This window comes from Portunus trituberculatus, chromosome 18, assembly GCF_017591435.1.
Source record: "Portunus trituberculatus isolate SZX2019 chromosome 18, ASM1759143v1, whole genome shotgun sequence".
Taxonomy (NCBI): domain Eukaryota; kingdom Metazoa; phylum Arthropoda; class Malacostraca; order Decapoda; family Portunidae; genus Portunus; species Portunus trituberculatus.
In genome coordinates, this window is record NC_059272.1 from 8,507,050 (window position 1) to 8,529,309 (window position 22,260).

Here is a 22,260-nt window from a genome sequence, read left to right on the forward strand (position 1 = left end):
TCATACAGCATCGCAGTGCACAGTGTTACACTCATGGTACAATAACGAGAAACATCAAAAAAGTTATTGTACCATGCTTACACTCACATAACACTGGTCTGTCGAATGAACACACCGCACAGTTTGTGGTGTTATGAATGATGGTAGCCTGATCACGTTACCTTATAATTCCCATCGGAGCTACTAGTGCCCAAGTCGCCCTGCTCCTTAATAAGAATCTTGGTTAGCTCCTGTGAGAGGTCCTTGGTTGTCACACCCTTGAAGCCCACCTCCCGCAGCTTCATGGCCAAGGCATCAGGCGACTCCAGGTGGCATACTAGTGTGAGGAACATCAGGAATACTAGTTTCATTTTTGATATCATCGAACAAGTACATGTTGACCTTTCTATATAGCAGGGCAGCTACTGAGCCTCCCCATCCCCCATAACTCATACAATATGGCTGCGGGAGCTACCAGGCAAGGTGTGGGCGTGGGTGCAGGTGGAGGCTTCGTCGGTGGACGGGGCGGAGGAGCCGCTGGTGTAGTCGGTGATGAAGAGAATTCCGCCTTTGCGTAGCCACCTCTGTAGGGAAAGAGGGAAGGAGTGCACCAGCGTCAGGAGCATAACTTTCTTTTATTTTTAAAAAGACAGAATGACCAAAAACTACAGAGATCATATATATATATATATATATATATATATATATATATATATATATATATATATATATATATATATATATATATATATATATATATATATATATATATATATATATATATATATATATATATATATATATATATATATATATATATATATATATATATATATATATATATATATATATATATATATATATATATATATATATATATATATATATATATATATATATATATATATATATATATATATATATATATATATATATATATATATATATATATATATATATATATATATATATATATATATATATATATATATATATATATATATATATATATATATATATATATATATATATATATATATATATATATATATATATATATATATATATATATATATATATATATATATATTCTGAACGCATAACGGATGTGATAGTGTATGGCATGGAGGCGTACATTCCTCATTCTTTTTTCTCAAACTAAACCTTTTAGACTTTGATTTAACACAGCCTGTTCTCGTGCTTTACATGATAGAGAAGTTGTCCCCAAACTGTACTTTAGCCTTCCATCTCCTGAATCACATGCACTTTATATTTCTGCCCGGAATCATGCCAAGTATGTTCTTCAACTTGCAAAACATTCCTTCGTAAATAGAAAATGTCAAAATCTTTCAAACTCTAACTTCCCTCGTGACTTCTGGCATCTGGCCAAAATCATCTCCAATAACTTTACTTTTTCATCTTCCCTCCTTTATTTCATCCTGATGGCACCACTGTCAACTCATCTGTTTCTAAAGCTCAACTCTTTTCTCAGACCTTTGCTAAAAACTCCACCTTGGATCATTCTGGGCTTGTCCGTCCCTCTAATCCTCCCTCTGACTATTTCATGTCTTCAATCTAAATTCTTCATAATGATGTTTTTCATGCCCTCTCTGGGCTAAACCCTCGGTCCTGATGGGGTCCCTCCTGTTGTTCTCAAAAACTGTGCTTCCATGCTTGCACCTTGCCTGGCCAAACACTTCCAACTATGTCTATCGACTTCTACCTTTCCTGCTTGCTGGAAGTTTGCCTACATTCAGCCTGTTCCTTAAAAGGGTGACTGTTCTAATCCCTCAAACTACCGCCCTATAACTTTAATATTTTGCTTATCTAAAGTTTTTTAATCTATCCTCAATAGGAAGATTCTTAAACATATGTCATTTCACAATCTTCTATCTGATTGCCAGTATGGCTTCCGTCAAGGTCGCTCTACTGGTAATCTTCTGGTGTTCCTTATTGAATCTTGGTCATCCTCTTTTAGGGATTTCGGTGAAACAGAGTCTGGCACAAAACTTTGATTTCATTTGATTTCAAAACTGCCATCCTACGATTTCTATCTTTCTGTTTGCAACTTTAACTCAAGTTTCTTTTCCGACCGTTCTATTGCAGCCATGGTAGACGTCCATTGTTCTTATCCTAAATCTATTAACACTGGTGTTCCTCAAAGTTCTGTCCTATCACCAAATCTCTTTCTATTATTCATTAATGACCTTCTTAATAAAACTTCTTGCCCTATCCACTCCTACACTGATGATACCTCTCTACATCTTTCCACGTCCTTTCAGAGACGATCAACCCTTCAGGAAGTTAACAGATCACGCAGGGCCGCCACTGAACGCTTGACTTGTGATCTCTCTAAGATTCTGACTGGGGCATAGAAAACTCAGTAGCTTTCAATGCCTCAAGAACTCCTTCTTCTATCAACTCGACACAACTATACCCCCCTTTTTGAATGACACTCAATTGTCTTCTTCTTCCACACTAAATATCCTCGGTCTGTCCTTTACTCATAATCTTAACTAGAAATTTCACATATCATACCTTACTAAATATGGAGTACTCTTCTCATGTTTGAGGGGTTCCTCTCACACAGCTTTATTAGATAAGGTGGAATCAAAAGCTTTTCGTCTCATCAACTACCCTCCTCTGATTGTCTTCAGCCTCTTTCTCACCGCCGAAATGTTGCATCTTTTTCTATTTTTTATCATTATTTTCATTCTAACTGTTCTACTGATCTTGTTAACTGCTTGCCTCCCAGTCCTCCTGCGGCTTCGCTGCACAAGGCTTTCTTCTTCCTCTCGTCCCTATTCTGTCCAGTCCTCTAATATAAGAGTTAACCAGTATTCTCAATCATTCATACCTTTCATTGGTAAACTCTGGAACTACCTACCTGCCTCTGTATTTCCATCTTCCTACGACTTAACTTCTTTTAAGAGAGAGGTGTCAAGACATTTGTCCCTGGCTTTTGACTGATTCTTTCGATCTTTTTTGGAGACAACAATTTCAGTGGGCCTTTTTTTCTAATTGTTTTTTTTTTTTTTGCCCTCAGCAGTTCTCCTCTCTCTCTCTCTCTCTCTCACACACACACACACACACACACACACACACACACACACACACACACACACACACACACACACACACACACACACACACACACACACACACATATATATATATATATATATATATATATATATATATATATATATATATATATATATATATATATATATATATATATATATATATATATATATATATATATATACATATATATTTTTTTTTTTTTTTTTTTTTTTTACAAAAGAAGGGATGCTGGCCAAGGGCGACAAAAATTGACAAAAAAACACACATTGCCAGTTTCCTTAAAGATCAAATGAGCTATCGAACATCACACAAATACCTCCCTATACACACACACACATATATATATATATATATATATATATATATATATATATATATATATATATATATATATATATATATATATATATATATATATATATATATATATATATATATATATATATATATATATATATATATATATATATATATATATATATATATATATATGTGTGTGTTGTGTGTGTGTGTGTGTTTTTTTTTTTATTACAAAAGAAGGGATGCTGGCCAAGGGCGACAAAAAATTGAAAAAAAAATGGCCCACTGGATTGCCAGTTTCCTTAAAGATCAAATGAGCTATCGAACATTCAGGGACAAATGTCTTGAAACCTGCCTCTTAAAAGAAGTCAAGTCGTAGGAAAATGGAAATACAGAAGCAGGTACGGAGTTTCAGAGTTTACCAAAGAAAGGTATGAATGATTGAAAGTACTGGTTAACTCTTGTATTAGAGAGTTGGAAAGATTAGGAATGAGAGGAAGAAGAAAGCCTTGTGCAGCGAGGCCGCAGAAGGAGGGGAGGCATGCATTTAGCAAGATCAATAGGGCAGTTTGCATGAAAATAGCGATATAAGATAGCAAGAAATACAACATTTCGGCGGTGAGAAAAAGGCTAAAGACAGTCACTAAGAAAATTGAAGTTGATGAGACGAAAAGCTTTTGATTCCATCCTATCTAACAAAACTCTGTGAGTGGAACCCTACAAAACATGCGAAGAGTACTCCATGCAAGGACGAGTAAGGCCCTTGTACAGAGTTAGCAGCTGGAGGGGCGAGAAAAACTGGCGGAGACGCCGCAGAACGCCTAACTTCATAGAAGCTGTTTTAGCAAGATATGAAATATGAAGTTTCCAGTTTAGATTATGAGTAAAGAAGAGATCGAGCATATTCAGTGTAGAAGATTGGGGCAGCTGAGTGTCATTGAAGAAAAGGGAACAGTTGTCTGGAAGCTTGATAGATGGAAGGGTTGAGTTTTTGAGCCACTGAACACTACTAAATTTTCTCTGCCCCAGTCAGAAATCTTAGAAAGATCAGATGTCAGGCGTTCTGTGGTGTCTTTGCGTGATCTGTTGACTTCCTGAAGGGTTGGTCGTCTCTGAAAAGACGTGGAAAAATGTAGGGTTGTATCATTAACGTAGGAGTGGATAGGACAAAAAGTTTGGTTAAGAAAATCATTATTGAATAATAGAAAGAGAGTGGGTGATAGGACAGAACCCTGAGGAACACCACCGTTAGTAGATTTAGGAGAAGAACAGTGGCCGTCTATCACAGCTGCAATAGAACGGTCGGAGAGGAAACTTGAGATAAAGTTGCAGAGAGATGGAAAGAAACCGTAAGATGGTAGTTTTGAAATCAGAATTTGTGCCAGACCTTATCGAAAGATTTTGATATGTCTAACACGCGACAGCAAAAGTTTCACCAAATCTCTAAAAGAGGATGACCAAGACTCAGAAAAAAAAACAGAAGATTACCAGTAGAGTGACCTTGACGGAAGCCATACTGGCGATCAGACATGTTTAATAATCTTTCAATTAAGGATAGATTCAAAAACTTAAGACAAGCATGAGATTAAAGCATAGAGCGGTAGTTTGAGGGATTAGAACGACCACCTCTTTTAGGAACAGGCTGAATATAGGCAAACTTCCAGCATGAAGATAGACACAGTTGAAAGAGTTTGGCCAGGCAAGGTGTAAGCACGGAAGCACAGTTTTTGAGAACAATAAGAGGGACCCCATCAGGTCCATAAACTTACCGAGGGTTTAGATCAGCGAGAGCATGGAAAACGTCATTATGAAGAACTTTAATTGAAAGATGAAATATTTAGAGAGAGGACGAGAGGGAGGGACAAGCCCAGAATTATCCAAGATGGAATTATTAGCAAAGGTTTGAGAGAAGAGTTGAATTTTAGAGACAGACATGATGGCAGATGTGCCGTCAGGATGAAATAAAGGAGGGAAAGATGAAGAAGTAAAGTTATTGGAGATGTTTTTGGTCAGATTCCAGAAGTCTCAAGGGGAGTTGGAGTTTGAAAGATTTTGACATTTTCTATTTATGAAGGAGTATTTGGCAAGTTGAAGAACAGACTTGGCATGATTCCGAGCAGAAATAAAAAGTGTATGAGATTCAGGAGATGGAAGGCTCAAGTACCTTTTGTGGGCAACCTCTCTATCATATATAGTACGAGAGCAGACTGTGTTAAACCAAGGTTTAAAAGGTTTAGTTTGAGAAAAAGGATGAGGAATGTAAGCCTCCATGCAAGACACTATCACCAGTGTTATGCGTTCACCACACAGAGACGGGTCTCTGACGCGGAAACAGTAATCATCCCAGGGATCATGAGGAGTGATTGTAGAAATTGGACAAGATACAGATATGAGGTTGTGATCGGAGGAACCCAACGGAGTAGATAGAGTAACAGCATAATCAGAAAGATTGGAGGTGAAAAAGATCAAGAATGTTGGGCGTATCTCTAAGACGGTCAGGAATACGAGTAAGGTGTTGCACCAGTTACTCTAGGTCAGGGGTTCTCAACCTGGGGTACGCGTACCCCCAGGGGTACGTGAGAGGAATTTTTGGGGTACGTGGCGAGTTTCTCAAAATGCTTCAGTTTTAGATAGCAGCAAATTCGTTTGTAGTATACAATGTGTCCTTCACTAGAACCAGGACACGTTAACAACGTTAACAAGGAAACTCTTGGAGTTATATCACTTGAGAGGAAGCTCTCTTGGATTACGAGTACAGTTACCACACAACCTTGCAAACCTATAATATTTGTTCCGATTTCTTATCTTATATGTTATTCACACACACAGTGACTTATTTATCACTGTTACTAGTTACAAGTTGCAACTAGCTGCAAGCAACACTAGTTCACTGCCATAATGATCGAAAATTGTCTGATATAGTTCCTTTTTGGTAAATGCGTTGTATGTTAGTCACATATAGTGTCTCCCTGTGAGGTACCAGTTCCTATCGACACTACCTCATAGAAACATACTAATATTAATTAAAAATTGTGTCTGCTCCACATATATAACACAATTTAAACTTAATAAACTAAGTCAATAAACCATGCATTTATTGTTACCCTTCCTGACGCTGCATTGTGGGTAAGGGTACGTGATCAATACTGAAAGACTTCGAGGGTACATCACATTAAAAGGTTGAGAAGAAGAAGAATTAACCTGTGCAGAAGCGAGGTGAAATGTGTGTTAAGGTTCCGTGCTGTCTTTAAGTCTCTAGAAATGAAAGATCTTGGTACACCAGACAATTATGTTTTGCTCTATATTATGATGTCAGTCGTATAAACTCAAGTAACTATAAAGAAATACCATGGTAGAATAAGAACAGAAAAATACTGGTAGGAGTAAAACCCTGGCAAATCAATAGATACATCGTAATACAGTGTTTAGAGACGATTACTCTGTACCGCGAGACGATACTGACTCTCTCCTGCGAACACTGAAATTGTGACAGTTTGGGTCCTCTCCTATTGATATTAATCAAAGTATTGCGATTTATTCACAATAGTAATATATTACACTCCGACGGAACACGGGCCTAATGTGTTTGAGATGTGGCATTTTGTTTATAGTACATTTCGCTCTATATAGCGACTGTTTAGGACTAAAAACTGTAGCTTCAGGTAGATATTCAATAATGTTATCTATCGATTTTCAGTCTTAAAGTAGGGAAAATTACGAATATTGATGCATTTCTTTTATAGTCCTCCTTGCTTCTCGAAAAGGTGCACGAATTTAGAAAAGGTTGAAGAACACTAAACTGTACCCTGAAAAAAATACAGTAAAAAGATAAGATAAAATGACCAACATCTCTATTATTACGGAAGCTAATAATAATACCAAGACTAATTAAGTAATTCAGAGATAACGAAACGAACGACGATCACGAGAGCTTCCACGATAACAGTGTGTACGATAAGATTTGATTCCAGATTCCTCGATAGCGCTCCGAGTTTCCAAGATAACAATGGCATTCCAGTTTCCTCGATAGCGATGCAAGTTTCCAAAATGACGATGCCTTTCCATGATAAAGATGCCCTTCCAGTTTCCAAGATAATAATGCGAGTTTCCACGATCAAGATGCAATTCCAGTTTCCACGGGAACGATGCGGGTTTCCACGATGTCGATGCGGTTCCAGTCCTCACGATGCGATTTCAAGACACAATATTGAAGTCCACTTGCCTACACAGGTACTGGGACGAACCCTTTCACCCCGTAAGGATCCACCCAACACCCTTGAGTGCGAGTAAAGTGACGCTGCCACCTTCCTGCGCTGCAATTGAAGTCCACTTGCCTACACAGGTACTGGGATGAACCCTTTCACCCGTAAGGATCCACCCACACCCTTAGGTGCGAGGAGAGTGGCGCTGCCACCTCACTGCGACGCAATTGAAGTTCACTTGCCTACACAGGTACTGGGGCGAACCCTTTCACCCCGTAAGAGTTCACCCCAGACCCGTGAGTGCGAGGAGAGTGACGCTGCCACCTTACTGCGCCTCACACGGGTAGCCATGAGCATAACCCGCCACACTCCACTCCCCAAACACTGTCAGTGAGTCCTTTTCACCCCGTAAAGGACCACTGGTACGGTCAGTGCCTGGCTCATGGCGCACAGCGTGCCCTCGTTCATGGCGAGTTGTTCAGCCCGATGTCATTATAAGCAGAGGTCCTGTACACACCACTCACCACCAGACTCTATGCAAGGAGCCCTTATCACCCCTTAAAGGCCCCTCACGGCATCATCTGATGGACGGTAGACACGGCACCCTGCTTAAGGCGACGCCTTGCCTAGTATGAGGCGCTGCAAGTTGACAACAATCAGTGAGCTTGAAGCCGCGAAGGAAAATGAGTCCACGCTAACAATGGGATTCCACGACAGGTTGCGATTCCAGTGTCCACGGTACAGATGTGTTTGTTGAGGATAACGATCCGTTTATCGAGGCTAACGGTGCGGCGATGGCGATGGCGAAACGATCCAAAGTATTATTACCTACACAGGTACTGGGACGAAACTTTTTACCCAGAAAGGGTCAACCCCAGTCCCGTGGTTATGAGAGCAGTGACGATGCAACCTTGCAATGCCTCACACAGGTCGCCATGAGCAATGACCCGCCACACACCACTCCCCAAACGCTGTCATGAAGTGAGTCCTTTTTACCTAACCTAACCTAACCTAATCTAACCTAACCTAACCTAACGTAAAGGACCACTGGTACTGTCAGTGCCTGGCTCATGGCGCACAGCGTGCCCTCGTTCATGGCGAGTTGTTCAGCCCGGTGTCATTATAAGCAGAGGTCCCGTACACACCACTCACCATCATATTCTATGCAAGGAGCCCTTATCACCCCTTTAGGGCCCCTCACGGTACCATCCGGTGAGTGGTAGACATTGATCTCTTGCTTATGGCGACCCTTGCCTAGTGTGATGCGCTGCAAGTGGACGACTAGTAGTGAAGCTTGAGGCCACCAAGGAAAAGCAGGACCTGCAGCCAGTTCCTGCCTTGGGCCCCAGGCCGGACCCGACGGCCACCTCCTTCCCCCGTGCGGCGCCCAAGGCCGTCACGGCCCTCAAACATCTTTAGGCCGAAAGTTCTCAATCGTCGTTTTAATTTTGATTCGAATATAAAATCGTCGATGGTAAATGAAAAATAGCTTTGGTGTGAAAGTGTGCAAGAGTTAGCTGATTAATGAAACAAGGTGAGGCAGCTTTGCTCCGGAGTATTTAGTGTACTTTGCATGTTGCTGCCGTGAATGTGTACGTGTTTGTAGGTAACTGGATAGAAACAGTAGACCAATGGTAGTTGTGTAGCTATTGCTATTTGTAAACATAAATTTTTCTATTTCATGCTCTTAGAAAAAAGCAAACTTAGTTTTCTTTATTTCCCTGATCACAATGACGTGTAAATATCAATGTTTCAATCATAAGGAAACACTAGGAGAGGACCCAAACTCCCGTTGAAGTTGCCAGATTCAACAGATATCGTAATATTTCACAGAAAAGATGGTCAACTGCATATCGTATATTTTTGGATATTCTTTTGTCACGTAAGGAGATATCAAGATAGGTAAAGTATTTCTAAACATGTATCTACGACAAAAAACGCTATAATAGTAGAGTTAGGTTATAACTATGCATTGTGTTTTTTATATACCATCTTGCTCTATTCCTGGGACAAAGATTACTTCTTCCTCAATTGATAGCTCGAAGTTAGTTTGATATTTTCTTTCCTTCTAGGTTAGTAAGTAGACTACAAGACACCATGAACCTATGAAGCCCCGTAAATGAGATTATTTTCATAACTTAGAAATCAAAGTCTGATAATGAGATTGTCTATTGCCAACCAAACCGTTCTGCATAGACGTCTTCAGCGTCATAGAGACCTAATGATGTTAGCTCATGGACAGTGGCCATCCTGACAGCGCGAAACCACAGGGGGTTCATAAGAAGATTTCCAGGGGTACTTAGATGGCTGATCTAATAAAATCCTTTGCAGTGCCATTGCATATTGAGTTCCATGTTCCCTGTGACAATACTGGGGGTACTGGTAGATGGTCTTATAACTCAGGGGGTTCTTAACGATAAAAAGGTTGAGAACCCCTGCTCTAGGTCATGGAGGATAGCAAAGTTGAAGGCTAGTTCACCGAGATGGTCAGTGAAGGGAGAGGAAAGGCAATGCTGGTGGTAAACATTGAAATCTCCAAGGATGGAGTTAAATAGTCCGAGGAGTTAGGGGAGAGATAGACAGCACAGATAAATTTAGTTAGAGTGACTATTGAGTCGAAGCCAGATGATGGAAAACTCGGAAGATTCGAGAGCATGGGCACGAGAGCAAGTCAAATATTTGCACACATAGACACAACATCCAGCTTTGGAACGAAAATGAGGATAAAGAAAGCAGGAGGGAACAGGAAAGGGGCTATTATCAGTTATCTCAGACAGCTATGTTTTGCTGAGGGAAAGAAGATGAGGTTTATTAGTGGAGAAGTGGTGTTCTACAGATTGGAAATTAGATCTAAGACCGCGAATGTCGCAGAAGTTAATGAAGAAAAAGTTGAGGGAGGTGTCAAGACATTTTGGGTCGCTACCTGAAGAGCAATCCGACCCGGGGACATTTATGGTCCCCTCCCCAGAAAGGGACTCCGAGGCTGGATTAGGAGTCCCTGCCAGTTTTTAATTTTGAGTGAAGGAAGTGTGTGTAGTATAAATGCATGCAGTTTTATGAGATAGAGGAGAGTTATATATATATATATATATATATATATATATATATATATATATATATATATATATATATATATATATATATATATATATATATATATATATATATATATCAGCCATTTCTCAGGTCACTTAGCAAAAGAGAAAGGAATCACTTACGTAGAACTTGGTAAACACTTCCTGTTTGCGTGGCAGGAGGTGCAGCGCCTCGCGGCAGTAGATCACGTCGTAAGAGTCGTCATCCCGGTCCAGCTGCATCAGACACCCGCCTTCGAAATGCAGCTGCCAAAGAACGGAGATATAAGAGAGTGAAATATTTGTCCTGTTTCTCTACTACCAAACTCAAGTAACTGATTTTCAACAATGATTGTTTTTAAGTGTTGAATCATTTGTCACATTCTTGTCCGTTGCTTTCCTAGTTCTTTGTTTCACCTTCTGTCTGTTGTTGTCGTCGAGCTTCATCTGCCGTCCAATAGCCGCCATAACCTTGGAGTGGCAACGATCAACGCCATGTGCCGTCACTTGATAATGGCTCACCAGGAACTCTGCCGAGTCGCCCTCCCCGCAGCCCACCACCAACACCCGCCTCCCCGCCCGCAGCCCAAGCCGGGCACAGAACGTCTGCATGTGACAGAAAGACGGAAGAATGTTCAGAAGTAGCGTGTATATCCATAACAGTTAATGAGATTACAATCCTTCGTATAAAAGAAAATTCATGAAATGAAGGAATCAAGCGGAAAATATTAAGCGGTATAGTGTCAGTACAATAGTTATTCTCGTCTCAGATCCAGGCACTTCCCTCCTCTGTAAGTGAAAACAGTATACTTGTCATACTTTCGTGGAAGACTCCCCTCCTAGGGCGTCTTTGGCACCATCGTCAGGCAGGGAGGCACCCAGTGGGCACACGATGTGCTGGCGAGGCTCCGACGGGCATTCCACCTCTCCTTCGCTCACCTTCTTGGCTAGGAAGCACACCTGATTGGCTGCGTTCTTATACTGCAACAAAGCGACACATTAAACACGTTACACGTCAGGAATTCGTTTTTCTTTTCTCTCTGGAATAAAATTGTGTACGATTATGTTGTCAAAATGTTCATAATCAGTGCACACGCCATCTACCAAGACACCATCATAAGCCTTTCGTATTGGCATCAAGGATAGTCTATGGGTACAAAGTCAAATCTACGTTTATGTAAGCGAGGATATTCTTGCAGCGCAGGAGGGTGAAGGCGGAACGCTCAGCGTCGCGGGCCTTCAGCACGTGGCTCACGTAATCCTCAGGCCGTCGGAAGATGGACGGGTTCTCATCTGAGTGTATCGTTCCTGCGAAGCAGTGTGGATGTTATTTTCATCCTTCAACACTAAAGCACTTGGTGACAGCTTGACTTTCATTCCCTCTAAATTAAAACGGTTGGGTGCACTGCAACTCAGTCTTTCGCCACTATGCAACATTTAGTGGCAGTGGTGCGATTGGCTAGTTTGTGCGGTGGTAGGGCACTTTTTAATGTACTGTAAAAGAGGAAAGCTGATCAAGGGCAAAATAAAATGAAAAAAAGGGTCCACTTAGTTAGCAGCTTCCTTGCAGGTTTAGGAGAGTTGGTAAAAAAAAAAAAGGATAAATCTCTTGAAACCTTCCTCTTAAATACAATCAAGTCATAGGAAGTTGGAAATACAAAAGCAGGTAGGGAGTTCCAGAGTTTACTAGAGAAAGGTATCAATGATTGATTGTATTAGAGAGTGGACACGGTAGGGGTGAGAGGAAGAAGGAAGCCTTCTGCAGCGAGGCCGCAGGAGGGGAGGCATGCAGTTAGAAAGATCAGAAGAGCAGTAACCATGAAAATAGCGATAGAATATAGCAAGAGATGCAACATTGCTGCGGTGAGAAAGAAATTGAAGACAGTCAGTCAGAGTAGAGAAGTTATTAAAACGAAAAGCTTTTGATTTTTTTTTTTTTTCCGTTTTACTCAAGAAGGAAAACTGTCAAGGCAATAAAATATTAGAAAAAAAAAAAAAAGCCCACTGGAGATGCAAGTTCCATAAAGGTTTTGAAAGAGTTAGCCAAAAGTCAGGGACAAATGTCTTGAAACCTCCCTCTTAAAAGAAGTCAAGTCGTAGGAAGATAGAAATACAGAAGCAGGTAGAGAGTTCCAGAGCTTACCAGTGAAAGTTATGAATGATTGAGAATACTGGTTAACTCTTGTATTAGAGAACTGGACAGAATAGGGATGATAGGAAGAAGAAAGCCTTGTGCAGCGAGGCCGCAGGAGGACTGGGAGGAATGCAGTTAGCAAGATCAGTAGAACAGTTAGCATGAAAATAGCGATTAAAGATAGAAAGAGTTGCAACATTTCGGTGGTGAGAAAGAGGCTGAAGACAGTCAGTCACAGGAAGAAGTTGAGGAGACGAAAAGCTTTTGATTCCACCCTATCTAATAAAGCTGTATAAATGGAACACCCCCCCCAAACATGCAAAGGGTAATCCATACAAGGACGGATAAGGCCCTTGTACAGAGTTAGCAGTTGGAGGGGCGAGAAAAACTGGCGGAGACGCCGCAGAACGCCTAACTTCATAGAAGCTGTTTTAGCAAGAGATGAGATGTGAAGTTTCCAGTTAAGATTATGAGTAAAGGACAGACCGAGGATATTCAGTGTGGAAGAGGGAGACAGTTGAGTGTCATTGAAGAAGAGGGATAGTTGTCTGGAAGGTTGTGTCGAGTTGATAGATGGAGGAATTGAGTTTTTGAGGCATTGAAAACTACTAAGTTTTCTCTGCCCCAATCAGAAATCTTAGAAAGATCAGAAGTCAGGCGTTCTGTGGCGTCCCTGCGTGATCTGTTGACTTCCTGAAGGGTTGGTCGTCTCTGAAAGGACGTGGAAAGATGTAGGGTGGTATCATCAGCGTAGGAGTGGATAGGGCAAGAAGTTTGGTTAAGAAGGTCATTAATGAATAATAGAAAAGAGTGGGTGACAGGACAGAACCCTGAGGGACACCATTATTAATAGATTTAGGAGAAGAACAGTGGCCGTCTACCAAGGCTGCAATAGAACGATCGGAAAGAAAACTTGAGATAAAGTTGCAGAGAAGGATAGAAACCGTACGAGGGCAGTTTGAAAGTCAAAACTTTGTGCCAAACTCTGCCGAAAGCTTTGGATATGTCTAACGCGACAGCAAAAGTTTCACCAAAATCTCTAAAAGAGGATGACCAAGACTCAGTAAGGAAAGCCAGAAGATCACCAGTAGAGCGATCTTGACGGAAGCCATACTGGCGATCAGATAGAAGATTGTGAAGTGACAGATGTTTAAGGATCTTTCTATTGAGGATAGATTAAAAACTTTAGACAAGCAAGAGATTAAAGCTATATGACGGTTCTTTGAGGAATTAGAGAGGTCACCCTTTTCAAGAACAGGCTGAATGTAGGCAAACTTCCAGCAAGAAGGAAAGGTAGAAGTCGATAGACATAGTTGAAAGAGTTTGGCCAGGCAAGGTGCAAGCACGGAAGCACAGTTTTGAGAACAATAGGAGGGACCCCATCAGGTCCATAAGCCTTCCGAGGGTTTAGGCCAGCGAGGGCATGGAAAACATCATTACGAAGAATCTTAATTGTAGGCATGAAATAGTCAGAGGGAGGAGGAGAGGAGGACAAGCCCAGAATCATCCAAGGTGGAGTTGTTAGCAAAGGTTTGAGAGAAGAGTTCAGCTTTAGAGACAGAAGAGATGGCAGTGGTGCCATCAGGATGAAATAAAGGAGGAAAAAATGAAGAAGTAAAGTTATTGGAGATGTTTTTGGCCAGATGCCAGAAGTCACGAGGGAAGTTGGAGTTTGAAAGATTCTGACATTTTCTATTTATGAAGAGTGTTTGGCAAGTTGAAGAACAGACTTGGCATGATTCCGAGCAGAAATAAAAAGTGTATGAGATTCAGGAGATGGAAGGCTCAAGTACCTTTTGTGGGCAACCTCTCTATCATGTATAGCAGGAGAACAGGCTGTGTTAAACCAAGGTTTAGAAGGTTTAGGTTCAGAAAAAGAATGAAGAATGTACACCTCCATGCCAGACACTATCACCTCTGTTATGCGTTCAGCACAAAGAGATGGGTCTCTGACACGGAAACAGTAATCATTCCAGGGAAAATCAGCATAATACCTCCTTAGGTCTCCTCAATTGGCAGAGACAAAACGCCAGAGGCACCTCCGCTTTGGGGATCCTGAGAAGGAATTGGAGAAATAGGACAAGATACAGAAATGAGATTGTGATCGGAGGAGCCCAACGGAGAAGATAGAGTAACAGCATAAGCAGAAGGATTAGAGGTGAGGAAAAGATCAAGAATGTTGGGTGTATCTCCAAGACGGTCAGGAATACGAGTAGGGTGTTGCACCAGTTGCTCTAGGTCATGGAGGATAGCAAAGTTGAAGGCTAGTTCACCAGGATGGTCAGTGAAGGAGAGGAAAGCCAAAGCTGGTGGTGAACATTGAAATCTCCAAGGATGGAGATCTCCGCGAAAGGGTAGAGGGACAGAATGTGCTCCACTTTGGAAGTTAAATAGTCAAAGAATTTACTATAGTCAGAGGAGTTAGAGGAGAGATAGACAGCACAGATAAATTTAGTTAGAGAGTGACTATTGAGTCGAAGCCAGATGGTGGAAAACTCGGAAGATTCAAGAGCGTGGGCACGAGAGCAAGTTAAGTCGTTGCGCACATAGACGCAACATCCAGCTTTGGAGCGAAACTGCGGACAGAGTAGGAAGGAACAGAAAAGGGGCTATTGTCAGATGCCTCATACAGCTGTGTTTTGGTGAGGAAAAGAAGATAAGATTTAGTAGAGGAGAGGTGGTGTTCTACAGATTGAAAATTAGATCTAAGACCGCGCATGTTGCAGAAGTTAATGAAGAAAAAGTTGAGGGAGGTGTCAAGACATTTTGGATCTCCACCGAGAGAGCAGTCCGACCTTAAGGCATTTCTGGTTCCCTTCTCAGAATGGAACTCCGAAGTTAGATTTGGAGTCGCCATCTTGAATTTTTTTTTAAGTGAAGGGTGTGTGTGTGTGTGTGTGTGTGTGTGTGTGTGTGTGTGTGTGTGTGTGTGTGTGTGTGTGTGTGTGTGTGTGTGTGTGTGTGGTAAGTACATGTAGTTTTGTATGAAGAAGGAGAGTTGTCTTCAGAGGGCAGTCTGTGACTGTCCCCTTGAGTTGTGAGACACAAAGGGAAACATTCAGCGAGATCAGAACTAGCTTTAATGGGAAGTTCACAATACCCCCTGAACTAGTGTTGTTAGACCTCGCTGGGAGTAAATTATCGTTTCTTCTCAGAACTCTTGCTTAGTATTTTGAGAATAATTCATTATAAAAGTCATCCTGCAATCTCTCATCCAAAAGAAATGGTTAATACTGCATGGATCACAGCTATAGGGTGAGTCAGACGCAGCCACAGACTCACCCACGCTACGGTAGCAAGACTCGCGGAAGAAGAAGTAGCCGCCTGGACTGAGCCACTTGAGGACTTTAGGAAGAAAACGGTCCAGCTCGTCCTCATTCAGATACTTGAGGAGCCAACTGCTGAACACCACGTCCAGGCTTCCCTCCGGCAGATCCAGACTGAGAAGAAGAGTCCTCATCAGCATCACCTGCTGACCTCCACTGAACCTCCAGTAACACTTTCTGATCTCTAATTAACCTGCAGTAACACCTCATCTCGTGTAGAATAATTACAGGTATGCACCTGCTATTCTTACAACAAAACTATACATTGCCCTAACCATTACTATCCGGGCAATGTATACTAAAACTTGTAATATTTATCATAATTTTTTTTTTTTTTTTTTTTTTTTTTGGCATATGTTAAACCTTATTAAATATTCGACACATTACAGTACTGTACATCTTCAGCTTTATCATTCGGGAAGTATCAGCCAAATATTGTCCATATTCAAATACGTATCTACCCTGTAAGGCATAGAGAAAAATGGAAATTCAAATTAAGTAATCGAGGTTTTTTAATGTTTGCTGAAAAAAAATATATGCAGTACGAGTAAGTATTAATTTTTCTCTCAGGACAGATGGACATTACCCTCCCCCCCGAACACCCCTGCCTTACTTGACCACATCGTTACAGATGTAGGAGACGTGACGGAGGTGCTGGTGCTTGGCTCGGTTTTCCTTGATGAACGATTCGGCAACGTCCACCGCAGTCACTTGCGCTGCCACCTTCGCCAGACGACCCGTGAACCGCCTGCAATAGAACAACGATCAAGTACTGTCTACCGAGTGTTCCGTGGCTGGGCAGTGGTTTCCGAGCCTTTAATTGTTTATACTGACGAACCTTATTTTCTTTTTTCGCCTTAGATTTTTTCCTTTCCTTCTAAATTGGTTATTGAGCGTGTTTCTTTTTGGGCCAATGAATAATAGGTGACGAAACACAGTAAATTTGTATTGCAGAAAACAGGATCTAGTTTCAAGTTGTAATATTTAATTTCTAAGTGTCGCTTCAGAAGACTACATTGCTTTGTTATGAAATTGTGCATTATACCAGTTGTAAAAAAATATACCGCTTTGTTTCGAAAATCATCGTAATGTCCAAAGACTCTACATTATTTATTACACAGAGAGAGAGAGAGAGAGAGAGAGAGAGAGAGAGAGAGAGAGAGAGAGATGGGAAGGGTGAATGTTGAAAGGAACCAAGGATAGCTTTTGTTTTGTATTTTTCTATTTAGATTATGAACTCTCTTCTTCAAAGTTTTCACGTTCATATCTCAAACTATTTACTCAGATTTGAACCACAAATAAGTCCAATGAGAACAAACTGTATGATCCTCATGGCATCTCAGTCTCACTGGCTGTATAGCCCGGCAACCGTGTGTTCAATTTTTTTGTCTGGCTCTAGTGAGAGCTGGTAGATTTTTCATGGATGTTTTCATGATTATATAGGAAAGCTCAAATACGATTTGAGAATATATCCAGAGGACCGCGTACAGGTTAATCTAAATCGAAAATTTTCTATGCATATATGCAATTTAAGACGATTTTTAGTTGTGGTGTGAAGGTCAAGATTCAGTTGTGTACTGGCAATATAATCTGAACGTATTCATTGTTACTGTCTCGGAGGGAAATTGGGTGTGATTCAATATCAGTCAGCTGATTTGTTCTTTATTCTCCCACTCACTGTTTGGGCAGGCAATGCATGTTCCCGCACAGCCTATCATTTTATTTGTCGTTTATTACATCCATGCTCTTATAGTGTAATGTTTATCGGTAAATCATCAGTACGTTATCACTCGTTTCGTTATGGGATACTGCAAACCCTCAAAACTTGTAGAAGTCATGAATGAATAATTTACAATTTCAACAACGGAAATTTAGGTCTACACATCCCGCCATGGAAATATGCCTGCATGGTCCGTGCGTTGTACCTATCACTGGGCCACACTTCAATTTCATATCACAGCTAAACAACGCCTCAAAATGCTCATGTGTATGAAATATTTTGAATTAAATTATCTTAAACTTTTACCTGTAGCAATATCCTCAGAAACTCATGTTACACCCTGAGTGTGCATCATCAATAGGAATATAACCCTAGAAAAAAATTTAAAAAATTTCTTTGTGGCCTTTGAAAAAGCCCAGATGAGAGTATAAAGCGATCCTTACCCGATGCCTGCAGCAAGGTCAATCACCTTCTTCCCTTTCAGATCCGGCAGGTAGGCCATTATTTCGTCTGCATCGTCTGAAGCCATGTTTTCGTATCCCTCTGTCTGGATCATGCCTACGATTGTCGCTTCCTGCTTAGACCAAAAGTCTTTCCGCTGCTGCATCAGTTGGTTGTCCGTGGTGGTCATGGTGCTGGGGAGAAGAACCAAGTGTTATTTACATGTGTACTCATGGTTACACATATACTATAAATAACATTTACCTTACAAATTAAAAGTAATTTAGGCTTTCATAGGAGTGCAAAGTTAATTAGCCCCATCTTTATATCTGAAAATGAGACTGAACAACCAAGTGAGCACAAAGAATCAGCTTATTCATTCCCTTAATATTTCACCACTTCCATAGATCGTCATGGAGAGGTTAATCTCTCTCACTGCTTTTTGTGGAGCACGTTTAGTAAACACTTAACAAGGCTTTAAAAAACGCCCCGAACGTAAATTGGGGCATTTAACACTTGGACGAGCACGTGGCCTGCGAGTTGATTGAGTAAGTTGTTAATCTAACTTATGACACAGCTGCATTATTTCAACATGCGAGTGTGTAATAACAAAGCAAAAGTTTCTTCCACCACAAATTGTTCCACCCTGGCAGACCAACCATTCGTCCCCATTTATCATGTACTTACTATGAATATTCTGGCATATTGAATTCATAAAAGGGAGTTTAAGGGTTGTGCCGAATCAACCGTAGTGAAAGGAACCTTTGTCGCTAATTATAAGAAGCCTTTATGCATAGACCTTAGGGCTTAGACCATCTAAGCTTTCTAAGGGACCTTTAATACTTGAAAGGACTCTTTACGTTTTTCTTAGCATCAGACCCCTTTCCTTATGATCTTCGTCAGCAAAGTAGTCCTTTCCGTACACGGAAATGGATGTGGCCACGTTCGCACGTACAGCCACACCATGATTCATCACCCCACCATTCCTGCATAGGGCTGAAGTTCAAAGTCTTATTGACAGTGTATTACACAGTCTTCAGGAAGTCATTAAAAAGTAGAGTAACACAACGAAATACCAATTCATTTCAAGAAGACGTTAAGTCTTGATTCTTTGAAAACGTGAATGATGAAGGAAATATTGTAAGATTGTCGTCAGTTCTTTTATGTCGTGACTACCTGCGCCAAGGTTAAACATATGGAAAACTATCGCACTTAGCTACATTCCTTACTCAGAATTATTCATCAACATAGCAATTTCGGTGACTACATAAGAATGACTCATCCTTAACATGTGAGCGCCACGGGCTTGAAGATCGATTGTAGAGCTTGGATTTCTCCTCCTCATTACCTCCTGCACATTTATTGACTTTTGTGATTCGTGGTGAATGTGTATGGAAATAAGAATATGAGTGTCGAGGAAAGGTATGAAAGAGTGAAGATTAGCGATGAAGGCGTGAATGAGATAGAAAATATATATTGTAGATGAGTGTGGATTAGGAAAATAAGAATAACATATATATATATATATATATATATATATATATATATATATATATATATATATATATATATATATATATATATATATATATATATATATATATATATATATATATATATATATATATATATATATATATATATATATATATATATATATATATATATATAGCAGAAGGTGAAGAGTGAAGTATCCCAAAATATTGAGGAGTAAGAAAAAAGTAGACTGGGGAAAAAAATGTCTGAAGAAACATGCGTGGATGAGAAACACAGGCATGCAGTAAGAGAGGATATTTGAAACGAGTGAAACGCGCAACTATAGTAACACAGGACAGCCAGCACAACAACACGCTTCAAACCACAATAGCAGCAAAGCACGCCTCCATAGCTCAGGTATATGATTCACCACCACAGTTGATTATCGAAGAACGAGGCCCTGTAATACTGTACTTGCACGGCATCTTAGAGTGAACTTCAGTATATACAGTATTTTTGTATTCACACATGAAGAGATACTGTCATTCACTTCGGTTTCTTAATTATTCAAGGAGAAATTCATCTACAGTATTCCTTGTAACCCAGTGTGATATTCAGTATAATGTTAGAAGGCTTGAATTAGTTATGGAATGTATTGACTCATGTTTGTCCCGCCATGTGTGTGGAGAGTGTGTGTGTGTGTGTGTGTGTGTGTGTGTGTGTGTGTGTGTGTGTGTGTGTGTGTGTGCGTGTGTGCGTGCGTGCGTGCCTGCATGGGTGTGTGCGTGCGTGCGTGCGAGCGTGTACTTGTGTGCACATCCCAAGACACACTGCAACTCACACAGTGATGATCTGAAACCTTGTTGAACGTAGAGGTGCACCAACGGCTCGACGTTGAGAGACGAACTGAGTGGCTAGTCCTTGCACTTACAAATGTACGGCACCATTGATCACGGCAGCGCGGCGACCAGTCACTCGAGGTGGGAGCAACTTACCTGATACGAAGTCTCACGCTGAGATTTTCTTTCGCCTTCTAGACTCCTGTAGAGTTTGTCTTTACAGGGAGGGATAAACTGCGCGTGGTTAGCAAAATTAGATCACCAAACAGCTATGAAAAGTACGAGCTTTCCAGGATCTTGCATAAATGACGCGAGTATAGGCATCGCCCTTTGAGGCGACCGGAAGATGGGTTTCAAAAGGTCATTTCATATTGATCTCATGCACGCAGACGGCAGACCTCCGACATGTACTACCCTTGGAGACAAATGTCGACAAATTATAACACAATATAGCAAATATATTCAACCATTGTTCTTCAATGTTTTCCAAAGTTCATGCACCTTCTAGGAGCTTTTGAAAAATTCGTGCTTCCAGTGCCTAGAACGTTTAAATGCAAAAAAATATGCAGGAATATTTCACTTCCTCTAGTTTTAAGACTCAAGATATATAGATAAAAGTATTGGGTCTGTATCTAGGCTAAACTTAAAAAAAAACCTACTTTGTCGTAGATATTTGTTTTATTCAATGAATATAAAATGAAAAATAATATTACATTTTGCTTTTGTACTTGTGAATGTGAGTGCTAGGTGTGTTGGAAAAAATAAACTACTACACTTCGCGGAGTTTAATTCATCACGGTCGTCTGCGGTCACCTAGCCAGTCTTCCCCATTACGGAGCGAGCTCAGAACTCATAGGCCGATCTTCGGTTAGGACTGAGACCACAACACACACTCCACACACCGGGAAAGCGAGGCCACAACCCCTCGAGTTACATCCCGTACCTATTTACTGTTAGGTGAACAGGAGCTACACATTAAGAGGCTTGCCCATTTGCCTCACCGGCCCCGGGACTCGAACCCGGACCCACTCGATTGTGAGTCGAGCATGCTAACCACTACACTACGCGGTGTGTGTGTGTGTGTGTGTGTGTGTGTGTGTGTGTGTAATTCACTGTTTGATTTGCTGCAGTCTTTGATGAGACAGCCAGACGTTACCCTACGGAACGAGCTCAGAGCTCATTATTTCCGATTTTCGGATAGGCCTGAGACCAGGCACACACCACACACCGGGACAACAAGGTCGCAACTCCTCGATTTACATTCCGTACCTACTCACTGCTAGGTGAACAGGGGCTACACGTGAAAGGAGACACACCCAAATATCTCCACCCGGCCGGGGAATCGAACCCCGGTCCTCTGGCTTGTCAAGCCAGCGCTCTAACCACTGACCTACCGGGCCGTGTGTGTGTGTGTGTGTGTGTGTGTGTGTGAAAATAAACAAGGATAAAAACACTGGAAATTTTCACAAAACAGTGATATGAATTCGTTTTCAAGCACCAGAGGACAGGCGCCATTCCTCAGCCAATGAGCAGCCTGCAGTGTGACAGGCTGTGGAGGGAGCCAATGGGCAGCCGACACCAGCAACACACTGCAGGGTTATGCTATGAATAAGTCAATATATTTTTTATTAACATATATTATTTTGTAGATATAATTTAATATTTTTGTAAATATTTATACG

At 40.9% G+C, this 22,260-nt stretch overlaps 1 protein-coding gene and 1 non-coding gene across 3 annotated transcripts in view; both read right to left on the minus strand.

Moving 5' to 3' along the window:
• LOC123505573 (phosphoethanolamine N-methyltransferase-like) overlaps positions 1 to 20,904 on the minus strand; it is a 22,750-nt gene extending 1,846 nt beyond the window's left edge. The window contains exons 1-10 of one of the 2 annotated variants that reach the window (XM_045257051.1): positions 20,735 to 20,904; positions 18,266 to 18,457; positions 16,716 to 16,850; positions 16,059 to 16,216; positions 11,814 to 11,950; positions 11,462 to 11,623; positions 11,060 to 11,248; positions 10,787 to 10,909; positions 455 to 563; positions 162 to 316 (exon numbers count right to left, since the gene is read on the minus strand). In XM_045257051.1, coding sequence (XP_045112986.1) covers positions 162 to 316; positions 455 to 563; positions 10,787 to 10,909; positions 11,060 to 11,248; positions 11,462 to 11,623; positions 11,814 to 11,950; positions 16,059 to 16,216; positions 16,716 to 16,850; positions 18,266 to 18,453 — 1,356 coding nt within the window. In that variant the 5' untranslated portion in view covers positions 18,454 to 18,457; positions 20,735 to 20,904. Of the gene's footprint in view, positions 1 to 161; positions 317 to 454; positions 564 to 10,786; positions 10,910 to 11,059; positions 11,249 to 11,461; positions 11,624 to 11,813; positions 11,951 to 16,058; positions 16,217 to 16,715; positions 16,851 to 18,265; positions 18,458 to 20,582; positions 20,712 to 20,734 lie in introns of those variants that run through there. The other variant, XM_045257050.1, reaches the window with a different exon arrangement.
• Positions 20,905 to 21,904: 1,000 nt separating this feature from the next.
• On the minus strand, positions 21,905 to 21,978 carry Trnav-gac. Its single transcript has one exon. It is a non-coding gene; the product is annotated as a tRNA-Val (tRNA).
• Positions 21,979 to 22,260: the final 282 nt, after the last annotated feature.